Here is an 18,296-nt window from a genome sequence, read left to right as displayed (position 1 = left end):
TCTTTCCCTGCTACACCAGTGAGCACACGAACCTTGTGGCAAATTAAAACAAGGAAAATAAATCAAAGGGACTTGCCTCAGGTCATACGAGTTAGCAGTGAATATAAATCTAAAAGCATCCAAGGTGAAACTACAGCCTTCTTCCCTTGTGCTAAGATTCGCAGTACTCACTGAGCCTCAATACAATACTATTACTACTAATTAATTAATCTTATTAAAATTTATGATACAAGTAAAAAAAAACCTCTATCAAATCTGCTTGTTTACATGACTGTTCTGTTTCTTGATTTTCTGCCTCCTCTCCACTCATAGTTGGCTCCCATCTATCCATCAGCATTGAAGAAGACCTGAACCCATGCTTCTTGCTATGGACCCCAAAATGTTTGCTGACATCAGCCTTCTTATCTTGGAGACAGAATCCTGTTCCACTGTCTAGACTAATGATTCCTACAATGCACTCAAGGAACCATGACTTAGAAGATGATAAGTGTTGTATATGTATATGTATATGTATATGTATATGTATATGTATATGTATATGTATATGTATATGTATATGTATATGTATATGTATATGTATATGTATATGTATATGTATATGTATATGTATATGTATATGTATATGTATATGTATATGTATATGTATATGTATATGTATATGTATATGTATATATATATACCTACACATATATATATGTGTATGTTTCTAAATTTCCCTGTTGCCAAACAGGAAACACTCAGAGGCCCTTCAGCAAAGAAATCAGGTGAGTTTACTTAACCTAGTACTTCCCAAACTTACCTGACAACAAAACTCTTTTATAAGCAATTAATATCTCACCTTAGAATATCGACACATATACTGCATTTGTGTGACCATACATCTGTGTCTCATTCCTTTGGGTGGCCCCATAGCCCTTGATATGGTGACCAGTTAATGCTCACAGATTGAATGACTAGTGGAAAGCATAAGCAAATATCTAAGAACAAGCATTATAATGCTAATTGTTATTCTGGGACGGGAAGAGAGTAGCAATTTTCCTATCTCTGTATCAATTATAAAATGTTTAGCTATCAGGTTGAAATTAAGCCTTATTTGGCATAAAGGGAGCCAAGTAAATTATTCTCAGTACATTATCTAAATGCGTTTCTTTTCTTATTGGAAGGGTGGGGTTGGGGCAGGGGAAGCCTTATGCAGAGAAAGAAAAGAAAGTTCTGCTCTAAAAAATGTCTCTTTTAGTGAAGTAGCTTTGACTTAACTGATATAGGATTGGGAGGTTGAGTATGTCATGATTAATAAGACAATGCAAACCTGCCCCGTGCTAATACTGTGACCATGCCTCTGCCTTGTTATCCCATTAGTCCCATAATAGTCTTTGTAGTGAGCACTGTTATTGCTATTATTATTTCTATTTACATATGAATAAATTGAGCTTTAGAAAGTTAAAGTAGGCCAGCTTGTGGCATGGTGTTAAGGCATGATTCAAGTCCTTGAGAAACATGATGGGTGTGTGTACTAAACTGCACCTAAAATCTTAACAGGAGGGAGAAATGGAGAAGGAATTGTGCTCTGACCATTCCCCATGGTGGGGGGGTTCCCCATGGTGGGGGGTTCTCCCTCTCTTTCTCTCTTTCGCTACACCAGTGAGCACACGAACCTTGTGGCAAATTAAAACAAGGAAAATAAATCAAAGGGACTTGCCTCAGGTCATACGAGTTAGCAGTGAATATAAATCTAAAAGCATCCAAGGTGAAACTACAGCCTTCTTCCCTTGTGCTAAGATTCGCAGTACTCACTGAGCCTCAATACAATACTATTACTACTAATTAATTAATCTTATTAAAATTTATGATACAAGTAAAAAAAAACCTCTATCAAATCTGCTTGTTTACATGACTGTTCTGTTTCTTGATTTTCTGCCTCCTCTCCACTCATAGTTGGCTCCCATCTATCCATCAGCATTGAAGAAGACCTGAACCCATGCTTCTTGCTATGGACCCCAAAATGTTTGCTGACATCAGCCTTCTTATCTTGGAGACAGAATCCTGTTCCACTGTCTAGACTAATGATTCCTACAATGCACTCAAGGAACCATGACTTAGAAGATGATAAGTGTTGTATATGTATATGTATATGTATATGTATATGTATATGTATATGTATATATATATACCTACACATATATATATGTGTATGTTTCTAAATTTCCCTGTTGCCAAACAGGAAACACTCAGAGGCCCTTCAGCAAAGAAATCAGGTGAGTTTACTTAACCTAGTACTTCCCAAACTTACCTGACAACAAAACTCTTTTATAAGCAATTAATATCTCACCTTAGAATATCGACACATATACTGCATTTGTGTGACCATACATCTGTGTCTCATTCCTTTGGGTGGCCCCATAGCCCTTGATATGGTGACCAGTTAATGCTCACAGATTGAATGACTAGTGGAAAGCATAAGCAAATATCTAAGAACAAGCATTATAATGCTAATTGTTATTCTGGGACGGGAAGAGAGTAGCAATTTTCCTATCTCTGTATCAATTATAAAATGTTTAGCTATCAGGTTGAAATTAAGCCTTATTTGGCATAAAGGGAGCCAAGTAAATTATTCTCAGTACATTATCTAAATGCGTTTCTTTTCTTATTGGAAGGGTGGGGTTGGGGCAGGGGAAGCCTTATGCAGAGAAAGAAAAGAAAGTTCTGCTCTAAAAAATGTCTCTTTTAGTGAAGTAGCTTTGACTTAACTGATGACTCCCTTGGTACACATTAGGCTAATGTACTACCTATTAATTACCCCAGTATTTTACCGTGACAGTATTAATCGGGAGAAATTATTTTAGTGTTTATCCTATATGGTTTTACTTTGCTTGAACTCCAATTCTCCTTTTGCACATTGCTCAGCAAGACCTCGTGTGCCAAACCTAACCTTGCGACCCACATACTGAATTTTCACATTTACCATCTTGGGGAATATGACAAAGCAAGTAGCCAGTCTTTTTTCTTTTCATTGAAGATTTTCAAGATATTTAGGAGTGTTTACTATGAACCTAGAGTGTGCTGCAACTCAGTGAGGGTTGGCCATAGGAAAGATTCAATAATAGAAGACAGCATGCAAGGAAATGAGATGGACACCTTTAAATTTGAAAAGATAGTTTTAGAAAAAACAAACATTAGCTTGTTGTATTTTTCATATCTGTTCATATCAAATGAGGTCAGATTTTCATGGACGCAGACATTACATTTTATAAGAAAGAAAGAAATCCTTCTCATTTACTTAATTAACTAGAATTCACATTTTAGCTTCCAAGTTAAGAAATCCTCTTTCAGGGACACTTCCTCAACTCCATGGCATGTGAAGTCCAATTGCCACCTTTTTGCTGAGAGTTGGGTTTTTCCTCAGAGCAGCCATATTGGCTATGACCTGAGTGACTCTTCTCCTTTACTAGACTGGAGGCCTGGAAAATCAGGGCTGTCATCACCTCTCCAGCAAAGTGTCTGGCCCAGAGTAGTCATCCCACCAATATTTCTGCATAAATAACGTATATTGTGGACAGAAGTCTGACCACTTTTTCCAGTTTCTAAAATCCCTTCCAGAGGGCCTGGGGTGAGTCACACCCACAGACATTAACCAACAGTTTGGGCCCATTTAATAATAAAAATCTTCCTACATCCTGTCCCTGGCACAGTATCCCTTTAGTGGGTGAGTCACACCCACAGTTATGAACAGACCATTTTGACTCATTGATAACAGGACCCTTCCAACATCCTGTCCTTGGGACAGTGTCTCCTGACTGTATACAGCCTCCTTATCTCTGTTAAAGTACATTCTACTAATTCCTTACCAAAATTTAAGATCCGCTTGCACATGTCTCGCCTTTTTGGGCCACACCAATGTAAAGCTCTTCGGTAAATTCTGTCACTCTCAAAATCAAATAAAAGGAACCCCCCCAACTTGGTCACCTGGAGAGAGAGGCATGTTTGCTTCCTTCCCAGGCCTAGGTCACTCAAAATCATGCTTAAAAATAAACCACATTAATTATTTTTGCAGAGTTAGTTATTTCTGTCAACAATATCAAACAATACATATTAGCTAACTCAATCTTGCTTTGGGACTAAAATTCTTAAAATAAGATAAGGCGGTACCTGAACAGGTACTTGACTTTACAATTGTTTTTATTTCAAACCCTGGTCTGGAAGCAGCATTCCAGATGAGGAATCACTATATGTGGGTTGGCTTCTTCAATCATGATGGGACATGTGTTGAGCTCTTAGATGCCCTATTTCTTAAATAATATAGAGTTACAGTTCTAATTTCTTTCTTTTTTTTTTCTTTATTTTATTTTTTTGTATATACTTTCAATCATATTGTTTGGCTTACAATGAGACCATTTCGATATGTGCACATTTCTCCCCAGACCTGTTGATCCAAATATCTTCAGCAGATAACACCAATTTTTATACTAATTGACTGGGACATCATGTTTCCTCTTTTCAACTTGTAATTGTACTTTTACATACTCATATGCAATAAGGAAATGGGAATCAGATAACTGGACTAAGTGTACAGAGAAGAGATAGGGTAGCCCAGTGAGAAATGATGACATGATCCCGTGTCAGTGATAGGAACCCTGTTAGAAAGGAGTGAACCAGGGTGGCAACCACTAAAGAAAGTCATCAAATCCGCCTTCTAGTAACATAATAGGTGTATTGTAACTGAGCCATCAGGGAATGAAGTGACTATATTATACTGAGTCCTACGAGTCCATTTTAACAGATTAAACCTTAGGAAAATTGGCCTTTAAGTTCTTTTACTTCACAATGAGTCTTACAGACCCTCCCTCCCAATAGGTGCAACAGAATGGTTAAAGTAACTTCCTAAGAATAACCTTGCTGAATCTTTTAAATGCCTGTCTATGGAGATAAGGAAGGGAAAGATGCAACAGCCCTCTCCTATTTGATCATCTGAGATTATATCGGCCTAAGGCACAGCTACTTTCAAAACCAGGATCAATCGTCTTGACTGGGGCCAGCAGGAGGAGTGGCGGTTAAGGCAGCTGGAACCTAAATGGCTGACTTTACAGTCCAAGTCTCAGACCAGCAGCTTGAAAATCTTACTGGACTCATGTTAGCGTGTGCCCAGAATTCTGAGAGGAGATGGGAGGAGAAGGGATTGCAGTGTGGGTATCCCACCTGGGCGGCTGATTTCTCACTTTCTCTCTTTCTCTCTCCCCTCACATCCTATGCCAAAACTAAGAATAATTGTCTTAACTGACTCCATTTGTTTCTGCTGCCTTGATAATCATTGCTTATCTTTAAGCTCTTTGTGTAGAATGGAATCTGGTCTTTCTACCCTGCCCTGAGCATCTGAATAGACAAAAACTGCCCTCTGAGTAGCTGCTGGCCTCCTTGTGATCCTGGGGAAGACAGGCCCCCTCAGTAACTTACCTTTTGTATCTCCCTCTATATCTCCCCCTTTTATCCTGTCTAGTATGGGGTAGATGGTTATGGAGTTAGGTCTGCCCTCTCCCGAGTGTTGGCCAAATGGTCTGTTCACCAAGTCTTGCCTCTTCGGGAATAGGTGACATAGAACTGATTTTGGGACCCCATCCTTGTATCAGTATAAGTGACCATGGTGGAGACATTTTTGATAAATAACAGTTGATATTGTGGTTTTCAAGAAAGGACAGACAGGCCATATCTTAGTAAGACCAGTGATGGAGGTGAGGAGAGGAGTGGTGGTAATCCAACCGAGGGAAAGCTGAGAAGGAATTCCTGGCTCTTCACACACACTCAAATGCCATGTCTCAGGGAAGTGGAGGGCTGAATCCTCTGCTGAGGAGTCAATGGTAGGGGCAGGGGGCAAGGATATTCTTGTCAAGGTTGCTGTAAGAATGATGTTAGTAGATTGCATATTTACTTAATGTTTGAGATGTGTTCCCTCTAGTATGTTCTGCTAAATTCCTTGACATAACTTTACAGTAAGAGTAATTGTCACCTATGTTGGATATTTTCAGGAGGGCTGGAAGAGTGGAAACATGCCACCTGGCAATTTTTTATAAAACTAATTGTCTGAGGGAATTCATGAAAAATTGCAGATACAAGTGCTACTATATAAGGCTAGTGAACCATGTCATATTTTCCTCTCTCTAACAATTACCTAAATTATTATTATTATTATTATTATTTTGCTTAACAAGGCCTTCATTATTTTGCTCTCAGTGGTCATTGATTCTCCATTGAAAAGTGGATCCTCTGTTTTTCAGCACTTCAGATTTGAAAAGACCTGAAGATAAGACTAAATTGGAGGCTAACTCAGGAAAGGAAGATGCCTTCCAGGCTATGGTTAATCAAATCTGAGAGACTCATTAGCAGCCACTCATGAGATTTGCCTGTAGAAATCCCCTTAATATGAGCTTTTGGTAGAAAGACTGGCAGTTAGCACAGGCCCAAAGTCTAAAGACCTGAACCCTGTTCCAGGTTATTCAGTGGCTAGTTCACTTCTCTAAGTCTGTTTCCTCAGTTATAAAATGAAGTTAAGTTCATGCAATAGCTCTGTACACTTCTTAAGATTGGAGACAATGTATAAAAACACAGAGAGCAATGCTGCTACTGGAGATGGTGGGGGAGGATGGTAAGAAATGGGTGAGGGTGAAAAGGAAGGGATCAAGGGGAAGAAGAAAGAAGCAAAACATTTAAGGGACCCAAAATGGAAAGAAATCTGTTGCTTATAATGCTTTTGGTAATGTCTTTGACTGGGCCAATAGGCAGTGTACTCATGATGAGAAAATTTATTTGGTATGCTGTAATCATACACAATGATTGAATGTATAAAATGATAAAATAAAAACATTGGAGGGAATGGCAAAGGTGATTATGTACATTAAGGCAGGAGTCCCCAGTCCCTGGGCTGTGGATTGGTGTCTATCTGTGGCATATTGAGGGCTGGGCTCTGTAGTGAGGGATAGAAGCAGGTGAGTGAGACTGTGAAGCTTCCTCTGTGTTTGCAGCCACTCCCCATTGCTGGCATTGCTGTCTGGACTCCACTTACTATCGGACCAGCAGTGGTAAATGGTATTGAATTCTCATGCAAGTGCAAATGTTTTATGTGATTGTTTCATTGTATATTGCAATGTGTGGTGGTGGGAATGGGGTGCATGGTGGATGTGGTGTGCTTGGGTCAAGCTGGGGCCCTCCACTCCCCTGTCTATGGAGGAATTGTCTTCCATGAGGTGTGTCCTTGGTGCTGGGAAGGTTGGAGGCTGCTGCATTAAAGCACTTGGACAACTTAAAGTACTAAACAAAGATAAGACAGAATTATTAAAAGGGTGTAATCAGGCCTGGCACAGCACCAGCAGAAGCTATAATAAAATCTGATTTGTTTTAACAATTTTTTTGTTTATGGGCTTCTGAACAGACATGTATCTAAAGAAAAATTCATAGTTCAGAAAAACAGGACGTTAGATTTGAACTTACCCAGTTGATGTGTAAATGCCTGCATATCACCATTATCATCATCAGTGGGTGAGCAAGAACTGTATGTCAGGCATGTGGTGGGATCTTGCTCTTTGTGCCACCTTTAATTCTCTCAAAAAAAAGAAAAAAAAACGCAAGAGGCTGCTCTGTTATCATCTATATTCAAAGAGAGTTAGGGGTTCCATGAGGTTGCCAGCAGTTCTCAAACTTGGCTGTGTGCCAAAATGATGTGAGAATTTTTTCTTTTCTTTTTTTTTTTTTCTTCTTCAGATTTTTGTCACAGGGCATGTACACTTGCCAGAGAGACAGAGAGAGAGAAGTGAGAACTCACCCACCAGGGGGTTGGCCATACTGCAATCCCTTCTCCATTTTCCTCTCAGGATTTTGGGCATGCCCACACATCTCAGTGGTCATTGATTCTCCATTGAAAAGTGGATCCTCTGTTTTTCAGCACTTCAGATTTGAAAAGACCTGAAGATAAGACTAAATTGGAGGCTAACTCAGGAAAGGAAGATGCCTTCCAGGCTATGGTTAATCAAATCTGAGAGACTCATTAGCAGCCACTCATGAGATTTGCCTGTAGAAATCCCCTTAATATGAGCTTTTGGTAGAAAGACTGGCAGTTAGCACAGGCCCAAAGTCTAAAGACCTGAACCCTGTTCCAGGTTATTCAGTGGCTAGTTCACTTCTCTAAGTCTGTTTCCTCAGTTATAAAATGAAGTTAAGTTCATGCAATAGCTCTGTACACTTCTTAAGATTGGAGACAATGTATAAAAACACAGAGAGCAATGCTGCTACTGGAGATGGTGGGGGAGGATGGTAAGAAATGGGTGAGGGTGAAAAGGAAGGGATCAAGGGGAAGAAGAAAGAAGCAAAACATTTAAGGGACCCAAAATGGAAAGAAATCTGTTGCTTATAATGCTTTTGGTAATGTCTTTGACTGGGCCAATAGGCAGTGTACTCATGATGAGAAAATTTATTTGGTATGCTGTAATCATACACAATGATTGAATGTATAAAATGATAAAATAAAAACATTGGAGGGAATGGCAAAGGTGATTATGTACATTAAGGCAGGAGTCCCCAGTCCCTGGGCTGTGGATTGGTGTCTATCTGTGGCATATTGAGGGCTGGGCTCTGTAGTGAGGGATAGAAGCAGGTGAGTGAGACTGTGAAGCTTCCTCTGTGTTTGCAGCCACTCCCCATTGCTGGCATTGCTGTCTGGACTCCACTTACTATCGGACCAGCAGTGGTAAATGGTATTGAATTCTCATGCAAGTGCAAATGTTTTATGTGATTGTTTCATTGTATATTGCAATGTGTGGTGGTGGGAATGGGGTGCATGGTGGATGTGGTGTGCTTGGGTCAAGCTGGGGCCCTCCACTCCCCTGTCTATGGAGGAATTGTCTTCCATGAGGTGTGTCCTTGGTGCTGGGAAGGTTGGAGGCTGCTGCATTAAAGCACTTGGACAACTTAAAGTACTAAACAAAGATAAGACAGAATTATTAAAAGGGTGTAATCAGGCCTGGCACAGCACCAGCAGAAGCTATAATAAAATCTGATTTGTTTTAACAATTTTTTTGTTTATGGGCTTCTGAACAGACATGTATCTAAAGAAAAATTCATAGTTCAGAAAAACAGGACGTTAGATTTGAACTTACCCAGTTGATGTGTAAATGCCTGCATATCACCATTATCATCATCAGTGGGTGAGCAAGAACTGTATGTCAGGCATGTGGTGGGATCTTGCTCTTTGTGCCACCTTTAATTCTCTCAAAAAAAAGAAAAAAAAACGCAAGAGGCTGCTCTGTTATCATCTATATTCAAAGAGAGTTAGGGGTTCCATGAGGTTGCCAGCAGTTCTCAAACTTGGCTGTGTGCCAAAATGATGTGAGAATTTTTTCTTTTCTTTTTTTTTTTTTCTTCTTCAGATTTTTGTCACAGGGCATGTACACTTGCCAGAGAGACAGAGAGAGAGAAGTGAGAACTCACCCACCAGGGGGTTGGCCATACTGCAATCCCTTCTCCATTTTCCTCTCAGGATTTTGGGCATGCCCACACACATATCCAGCATGACTTTCAAGCCACTAGGTCTGGGACTTGAGCTGTGGTTGGCCACATGGGAGTCCAGTATCTTAACTAGTATACCACCTGCTGCCATTCCCTCTTCCCCCCATAAGGACCTTTTTTGAAGTGCAGATGTCTGGGCCTGACCAGAAAAGTTCCCAAACTACCCAGGCAGGTGAAAATTTATTTCCAAGATCTACAGATGATTTGACAGGGCAGAAAGGCCTGCGGAGGACTATTCTAAGTGTCTTCCCTGTAGTTACACAGATGGAAGCAGAGCTGAACTCTAACCCAAGTTGGCACCTAGACTCCTGTGTCAGCATCAAACCACTTTTCTGTCTTGCCTGACTGGCGATTAGTGCTCTATTTAACAACAACTGTCCTTTATTGACTTTAATTAGTTTTTCTACATTCTACATCCACCATTAAACTTTTCCCCTAATGACCATTTAGGTGTTTATGATGAATGAGCTCCCAGGGATAGTTGGGCCAGTTGCTAGTGACATGATAGCATGTATATATAGCTGAATAGTCTAACTACCAAAGAATAAGATGACAAAATGTGTGAATATGTGTTTGACTATTGGAACTCTGGACCAATGATCAGAGACCTTCCATTGATCGGGGAAGGAAGTTTACCAGAGGCTGCAATTTAGAAGGCAGCAGTGAAAGCCTAGACACAGATGGGCAGGGGTATAAGCCAGTGCTTTTCCAGCCTAAATGTCTATGAGTTGTCTGGAAATCTTATTAAAATGCAGAGATTGATTTAGCATTTCTGGAATGGGTTCAAATGTCTACATTTCTAAACTTCCAGGTGATGCTAAAGCTGACCCTTTAGGGGTTTATGAAAATGTAACCCTAGGGCATCTATTAAGAGATCCTCTCAGTCCAGCAGGTGGCATGGTGGTTAAGGTGCTGGACCCCTGCATGGCTGACTGAGTGGTTTGAGAATTGGGCCTGGTGACTTGAAAAACACTCCAGGTACCTGTGTATATATGCCCAACATCCCGAGAGGAGAATGGAGGAGAAGGGATTGTGGCATGGCCATCCCCTTCCTGTGTGTGTGTGTGTGTGGGGGGGGGGATTTCTCACTCTTTCTCATCTCTTGGTATGCGATTATGAAAATACTGATCTATTGTTTGAAATTGTGTACAGCAAGAACCTGCATTAAGAAAGCAAAGCTAAGCTAACAGACCCCGGGCCCCTGTCTGCTGACACAGCACTGCTGTCTGTCTCTCTCCAATGAGGGCACAAGATCTACAGAAAACTGACGATTGCAGGGCAGGCCTCAGAGTCTTCGGAGACCATCAGGGAGGGGAGCTGAGTGGGAACTATGACAATCCGAAGGCCATATGACTCTCTGACTTAATGGCACACTCCTCACTCAGCCACTGCCAAAGGTGACCACAAAGAATGTGGGCTCAGGGTTGCAAGAGCTTCTGATTTTTCTCAAGAGAAGCTAAGGTTCTGATGTTTTGCACAAAATATTCTGCTTTTTCATAAAATTGGCAACAAAGTAAAATCTTAAAAAATGAAAAAGCTCTTCAAACCACTGGTAGCCAAACAAAAACTTCACAGGGGAGCATAGATTTGGTGACCTCTGGCCTATATGTTTATGCACTTTTGCCAAGGCAGAGTGGGTTGTTGGTGATTTACCCCGAGGTGGATGTGAGGCCGAGCGGGCTCTCTCTTCTCCACTTCTTGACCGTGCTCATTCTTCTTAGCACTTCCCAGTTCCTGGCACCGTCTTCCACACTGACTTGCAGTTTTCATTTTTTGACATCATCCCCCCCCCCCCCCCTCCCACTTCCAACTAGAAGGAGAATCCCACGAGAGCAGAGTCTGTTTGTTCCCAGCTGTATCCGGAACCCCTCGCTGTGTCTGGCACACAGTAGGTGCTCAGAAAATACAGAGCTGGTGAGTGAATGATAAAGGGCTGGCTCATGTCTCCATCTCAAACATTCAAGTCAGGCTGAGCTCATGTCTCAGGGCCTTATTCCAGGGTCTGACGTCCAACTTCTAGTAGTTCATGAAGGTGCTTTGGTCTAAAACATCCAAGTCAGGCTGAGCTTATGTCTCAGGGCCTTATTCCAGGGTCTGACATCCAACTTCTAGTAGTTCATGAAGGTGCTTTGGGCTGAAATGACCTGGGAACATCTATATCCAAACATTTTAAGGGGGCCAAATGGTGGGGCCATGGGTAAACATGACACTCTGCAAGGCTGATTCCAGGCTCATGTTCAGAGACCTCCCTGAGAATGCTGGGCATGCGTGGGCCCTTGACCTCAGGTTGGCTGAGCCCGAGGGTGTATTACAGTACTGGGACTCTACTGGGGGAATGCTATCTGTCTGTCTGTCTCTCTCTCTGTCACTGTTGCTCATAAATAGGTAAGCTTTAAAAAAATTTTAAGGAGAATACAGTACCTCCAAATCTAATCTTACTTTGTATTTCTATATTTACAAAACAAATCTAAAAAAAGAGAAAAACTTCAAGCGGGGAAAGGAAACTAGGTATCTATCCTTGGTATGTGATTATGAAAATACTGACCTATTGTTTGCAATTGTGTAAAGCCCGAACCTGCATTAAGAAAGCATCACTAAGCAAACACCCTGGGCCCTGCTGGCGGACACTGCGCTGCCGAGGTTGCTGCAGAACGTTAGCAACTCTGTGTTCTCTAAGAATTCCGCAAAACGCAAACGGACACGAGGGGGGGAAAACAATGTCAGGGAACTTCTGTCGCCTGTTGAAAAAAGACAATTTTGAGCTCTAAATTCAGAACTACCAAGCGAGAGAGGCCTCTGTGGCTGTATATAAAGATGGTATTCCTTTGCTTTGAACAAAATCACTCACTATACAGGACTTAAAATAAACAAACCTCAAAACAGCTACACACGCATGTTTTTGCCACATGCTGTCTGGAGAAAATAGCTATGCAATATGCATGCCCTAGTTTAAACCAAGCCTCGAATTCCACAGAAAAGTCTCCCTTTGCTCTACTTGTCTCCTTTTCTAGAGAGAAATACAATTCCTTTTAAGAGAGAAAAATATGTTTAAAAGACAGTCCAGGCCCTTATATAAAAGCACTTACTTTGAAAGAACAGGACAGATTATGTATTCAAAACAAGAGCACTTCTTAAAGAGCAGCTCAGAAGTTGTTCAGTGGCCTCAGCCTTGCTGTGTGCCGCCAGCACTGTCCTGCTGGGCATGGTTAGCAGGAAGGTTTGCAGCCCAGAGGACGCGGTCCTCGGCTGCTGCGTCAGAATGACGCTCGGAGCAACTATTACGGGTGGTGCTCCAGAGCAGTTGCTAGACCGGGCTGTGAGCAGATCAGCAGGACAGTTTACTTCAGCGCTGAGATGGCTTCTTCCCTCTGGGAAGTGCTGGCGGTGGCATTCCTCCCAGGTGCAGGCAGCAGCGGGCAACCAGGGCTCCCTGATGATTGGCGTACTGAGGGAGGTGGGGATAGGGTAGCACCCATCACCCACAAGGCACAGCAGAGGCAGACACTCCTGGGGGAGACTCCTCCAGCGTTACTGGTCTCCTGGTAGTTTTCTGACCCTGCCAAGGGCATGACTCAGCTCACTGGGCCGTGCCAGACTACACTATTTATCTCCAGAAGTCCAGGAAAGCTGAGTTCCAGGCAGGGATGGCAGAAAAGCTAGGTGGAATACCGTGAGGGCCCTAACTCGGAGGGGTCCAGGGAGTGTGGCTTCAGAGGCAGAGAGACCTCTCTCTTTTCTCCTCTGTAGTTACTGTGGTGGAGTGGCCTGGGGCTCCAGAACTCAAGGCAGGGGAGGGGGAGCAGCAGCAAGAGGAGGAGAAGGAGGAGGAGGAGGAGGAGGAGGAGGAGGAGGAGGAGGAGGAGGAAGGGCCATAAGAGGAGGAAGGGGAAGAGGAGAGCTGCCAGCCTTTCCATTGAGATCCCAGATCACTAAGTATAGAGAATTAACAATGTGCTCACTGTTGGGTCAGATCAAGGCTTTTGATGACTTTGTCGGTTTATGCCTGGATGACACCGTCACCAAGAGGCAAGACAGAGACCCTAGTGGGTGTTTAGGGAAGCTGGCTGTGGGAGTCAGATGCCCGAGGGTCTGTATCTCTGTCTTCAAATATATTCTAGATTACGAAAGTATCTAGGACATGGCAGGGTGGGGGAAGGGGAGGAACCCTTGGGATCATTTTCAGTTTGGAAGAGTTAAGCCAAAGCACTCAAGTTATGGGACCATCAATTTCTTTCAATGTGCAGAGTTTGGGTCAAGAGGAAGGCACTGAGGAGGACATTCGGTACCAGGAGAGGCATACAGTCACGAGCAGACTTGGACCTAAGGGGACCCTTTGTCTCTGGGTGACCTTGGGTGACACGCGACATCTCTGGGCCTCACTTTCCACATGAGAAGCTTTTACAGTCCCTCAACCTGCTGCCCTATTCTTCCAAGTTCCTCCACCTCGCATGTTCCCTGACACAGGGAGGAATCAAATGGGCCAAGCTTCTCTCCCCGTGTCTTCCATTTCCCGCACTTCATCATCATCATCGCCTACGTCTGCACTGAGTTCTCCGAGGGACTGCACCTTGGCATTGCCCCCCTTTTCCTGTGCTTCTGGCCAAACTCTGAAAAGTCCAGAACTGAGTTTATGGTCTTCGGAGAATGCAGCAGACATGGAGATGAGCTGTTTGGATCCCTCCTTAGGAAAGGACTCGCTGCCCAGGGGCTAGGAGGCGGTCGGCTGATGGCTTCCTGCTTCCAGCTCCTTCAGGGAAACCTCAGTTTAAGGGGTGCTCCTGGTTTTCTTAGGGTGCTCTGGTCAATGACCAAGCAAGGTGGGGTGCAAAGGTCTTATAATTGCCACTCCATGGGTGTCTCTGAATGGGCAGCCTCTCCCCCTGAGGGCCATGGGGCTGGAAGAGGTCAGGCTGCAGCCCCAGCATAGTCCTCCCTCCCTTGCCTTTTCATGAGCATGACTTCTCTCGTGTACAACCAACATCTACGAAACAGGGGACCTACAAAGATGCTCGTCATTGTAAAGCCTAGTGTCCCTGTAATGTTAAATTCTAATTTTTTTTTCAAAAAGGGCCTTTGACAGGCCTCAGAAAACCACCTTTGAATAACAAAATCCCTGTCTCTATAGCATAAAGATCTGCAGCTCAGATTTCTTTTCCTTCCACTTTTTCAGACACATAGAGCTTCGTTCCTGGAACCAGCTAGTGGCATGGTGGTTAAGGCACTGCATCTCTCATGGCTAACTGTGTGTGGTTCGAGTCTCAGACCCAGTGGCCTGAAAAACACACCAGGCAGATGTGCATGCATGCCCCAAATCTTGAAAGGAGTGAGAAATGGAGGTGAATTGAGGGGAGACCATCCCCCATGGACAGGGTGGGGTGTGCTTCCTCACAACCCGCCTCCCTCACTGGTTCTCTCTGGTGAGTACCTGTGTCCTTTGGCAAATTAGAACATACACAAGCTTAGCTCTCACCATTTTTTTGTTTGTTTGTGTTAGTTTTTGTTGTATGATGCATGTGCTCACCATAGATGGGGGAGAGAAGAAAAAAGAAAAAGAGACAGAGAGAAATCATCCCCTGGGAGGACAACCATGCCCAAATCCTTTGATCTCTGTTCTCCTCTCGGAATCTTGGGCACACCCTACATGTGCCCTGGAAGTTCCCACCAGTTTTATCCAGTGGCTGTCAAACAGGGAGGAGTCCTGTTTAAATCTTCCGAGTGTGAATACCCCGGCTCCACATGCAAAGCTGCACGTGGTGTTTAAAATGCACCCCTGGTTGAAACAACAGGCTGTAGCACTAACTCCTCATTCACCCTGCCGAGTTCTCTCCAGAAGCTGAAAGTATACATACATGAAATGAAATGATCCTTCTTCATTTTCAGATATTTTTATAAACCTAGCTAGTAATGCTGCAGACTCATTTCAGAGCAAGGTGAATCTTCTTAAAAAATATTTTAGAAAAGTGTAAAAAATCTTGGGTCATTTTCAATTTTCAAGGCTTAAGCAAAAACACGCAGTTATGAGGCCATAGACTTCCACGACCGTGTAGGGTCTGAAGCAAGGAGTTTTGCATTTGCCTTGGGTGGAACCTGGAATGAGGTCACTGTATCCTGTCCTTTCAGGTTTCAGTGTCACTGTGAAGCAGAGGGCTATGGCTGTGCTCGTATTTCACAAGCTAAGTTCTTGGGGGCAGCATTTGGGATCGCAGCCTACTCTGTCGTGTTCCTCGGTGACAGCTGACTCACATAAATGTGGAGGGAGAATATTTGCCCATCGTGTTTCCAGGATCATTGCATAAAATCCCCTATGACGACCCGTACACATTTAGCTTTGCTGTCCTGGGCGTCTTATTTCAGGACAAAGGTTAAGTCCAAAGATGCATATGAGCTGAGATTCTTTCAGACAGAACTTTCTAAGGACACGAGTTCTAGAAAGAAGAAAGAGGGGACATACTCTCTAAATGTGAAATCCACCCTACTTGGTACTTTTAAAAGACTTCTCACTATGTCTTAACAGCCTAAGAATAATGCAGAAGCCCAAGAGGAATGTGAGAGAACGGACCGCAGTGCCCGGGGAGAACCTTTCTTCCAGTGAAAGTCAAGCCTTCCCCACATGGGGAAGACGGGAGGGCGAAGTTGCCGAGGGAACTGAGGAATAAAGCCTCTTCTATGTTCTGACGTGTGGAAATGTACAGAGGACGTGGCTTCTGAAGGCACCACAAACTGGGATGCTCTTACAGAAAAAGGAGATGAAAGTTGGAGGCCAAGACTGTCCCTGGACACTTGGCAGCACAGGAGTAAGCTTTACTTGAATATTTCCTAAACCCAACACATAGCATGCTCATCCTCCAAGTGCATTATTCAAAACCACCAACAAGCTGCCAGGTCAGCAGGTGGCATGGAGGTAAGGCTCCTGGATCCCACATGGCCGACTGTGTGGTTTGAGTTCTGAGCCCGTTAGCTGAAAAACTGCTGGGTGCTCACGTGTGTGTGTGTGTGTGTGTGTGCTGTTAGCTTAAAAATTGCTGGGTGCTCATGTGTGTGTGTGTGTGTGTGTGTGTGTGTGTGTGTGTGCCCAACATCCCAAGAGGAGAATGGAGAAGAACCTATGGCATGGCTATGCTCCTGGGGGGGTGATTGCTCACTTTCCTTCTCTGTGTCTCTTTCTCTGTCTCTCTCCAGCAAGCGGACTTGCCCTATGGCAAAAATTAAAAATCAAGAAATCAAGAAATAAATCTTCCAGCAGAACCCTGTGACAAGGAGACAAGGACACATTGCCTCTGTGTGAGTGTGTGTGTGTGTGTATGTGTATGTGCATATGTGTGTTTGTGTATGACTGTGTGTGTGAATGTGAATCCGTCCTCACCCCAATGCCTGCTGACAAGTGCCCAAACACTCCCTGAGCATTGCAGCATTTTGTCCTTCCTGCTGGGTTATTTCAAAGATCAACTAGACCTACTGGTGGAGATGCTCAGTAAATTTGCAAAGTGCTATGCAAAGGTGAGCTCTCAGTTATTCTGTAAACAAAAGCCTCATTGAGGATTGGCTAAGTGAATACTACCAGTTCAGATAATGATCTCAGTGTGAATTCGTGCTCACCTACCTACCAGGAGCCTCTAGGGCTGTAACCCCACCCTCTACACCCCTGTTCCTTCAGCTCCTCCGTTCACAAAGCAGGAACAATGACCGTACCTACCTCTCAGGAGAGGAGCTCACGCAGGAGAGCACTCAGCACAAACCCTGGTGCATACTGCCCCGTACATGTGAATTCAACCAGGAGGTCACCAAAACTTATAAACCCGTGGAACACAGGAAAGAGTCTTGACAGGATGTCTGAGGGAACTGGGAAGTGTGTCCAGGCAAAGCTACCCAATAGCAAGAGACCAGTTTTAATGAGCCCAATTACCGCAGCCTCCCAGAGGCCAGATCCCACCCCGGCCCCCCTACCCAGTCAGCAGGAGCAATCAATCGTTGCTCTTATCTCAAGGCATGTTTCCACGTGTTTGTATTAACTGTAGGGCAATTCCCATGGCCCAATGCAGCTCTCATCTGCAATTTTAGAAGTTTCATCGTGGAGTGTTTATTTCCAGGTACAAATTCACTTGTGACAATTATACATTCACATCACACAAAAGGGACTTGACATGCAAAGAACATCATTTAAATGGAGCACAAATTCAGGGGTGGATGCAGGTGGTGGGGAGGGGTGGGTGATGGACCTCAAATGTCTGGGCCACACTGTCATAACTCCTGGCCTAGGTGACCGCGGCGGACTGTGGGCTGAGGCACATTCCATTATGAGTGGGGTTGGTTTATAATGGAATGATATGGATGGTTTCTTATAATCAGAAAAGCACACTGACCTTCACACTACACAGGTGCAGCAGCATAATGACCCACCACGAGTACGCGCATCAATTCCTGGGGAAAGTCCAACGAAGTTAACTCAGCGTGCATCCGAGCAAACACAACCAGCCACAGTACAAAGGACATTGTGCCCGCCCCCACCAAGGACCTCGCGTGGGTACCCGACGTGGAAAAGGAAGGCTATCACGCAGGAGCATACTCATTTCAGTACAGTGGATAAAAAGGAGCCAGCAACAGTATTCCATGCCGTAAATAACTTGATTTGGATCTTAAAATTGAATTTAAGGAATAAAATCATAGGCCTAGGAATAATACATATATTTTTCTTTTCAAGGAATAAGGATTTTGTGTGGGATACTGAGGAAGAGGGGAATTTCATGCCCCAG

General features: G+C 43.5%; 1 protein-coding gene across 1 annotated transcript in view; it reads right to left on the bottom strand.

Moving 5' to 3' along the window:
• The window catches only part of HECW1 (HECT, C2 and WW domain containing E3 ubiquitin protein ligase 1), a 321,373-nt gene extending 303,407 nt beyond the window's left edge, over positions 1-17,966 (bottom strand). The window contains exon 1 of the mRNA XM_006148902.3: positions 17,907-17,966. Coding sequence (XP_006148964.1) covers positions 17,907-17,933 — 27 coding nt within the window. The 5' untranslated portion in view covers positions 17,934-17,966. The remainder of the gene's footprint in view (positions 1-17,906) is intronic.
• Positions 17,967-18,296: the final 330 nt, after the last annotated feature.

This window comes from Tupaia chinensis, unplaced genomic scaffold (genome assembly GCF_000334495.1).
Source record: "Tupaia chinensis unplaced genomic scaffold, TupChi_1.0 Scaffold000249_1, whole genome shotgun sequence".
NCBI lineage: Eukaryota > Metazoa > Chordata > Mammalia > Scandentia > Tupaiidae > Tupaia > Tupaia belangeri.
Note: the sequence above shows the minus strand (reverse complement) of the source record. Positions and strands in the feature narration are given on the sequence as shown.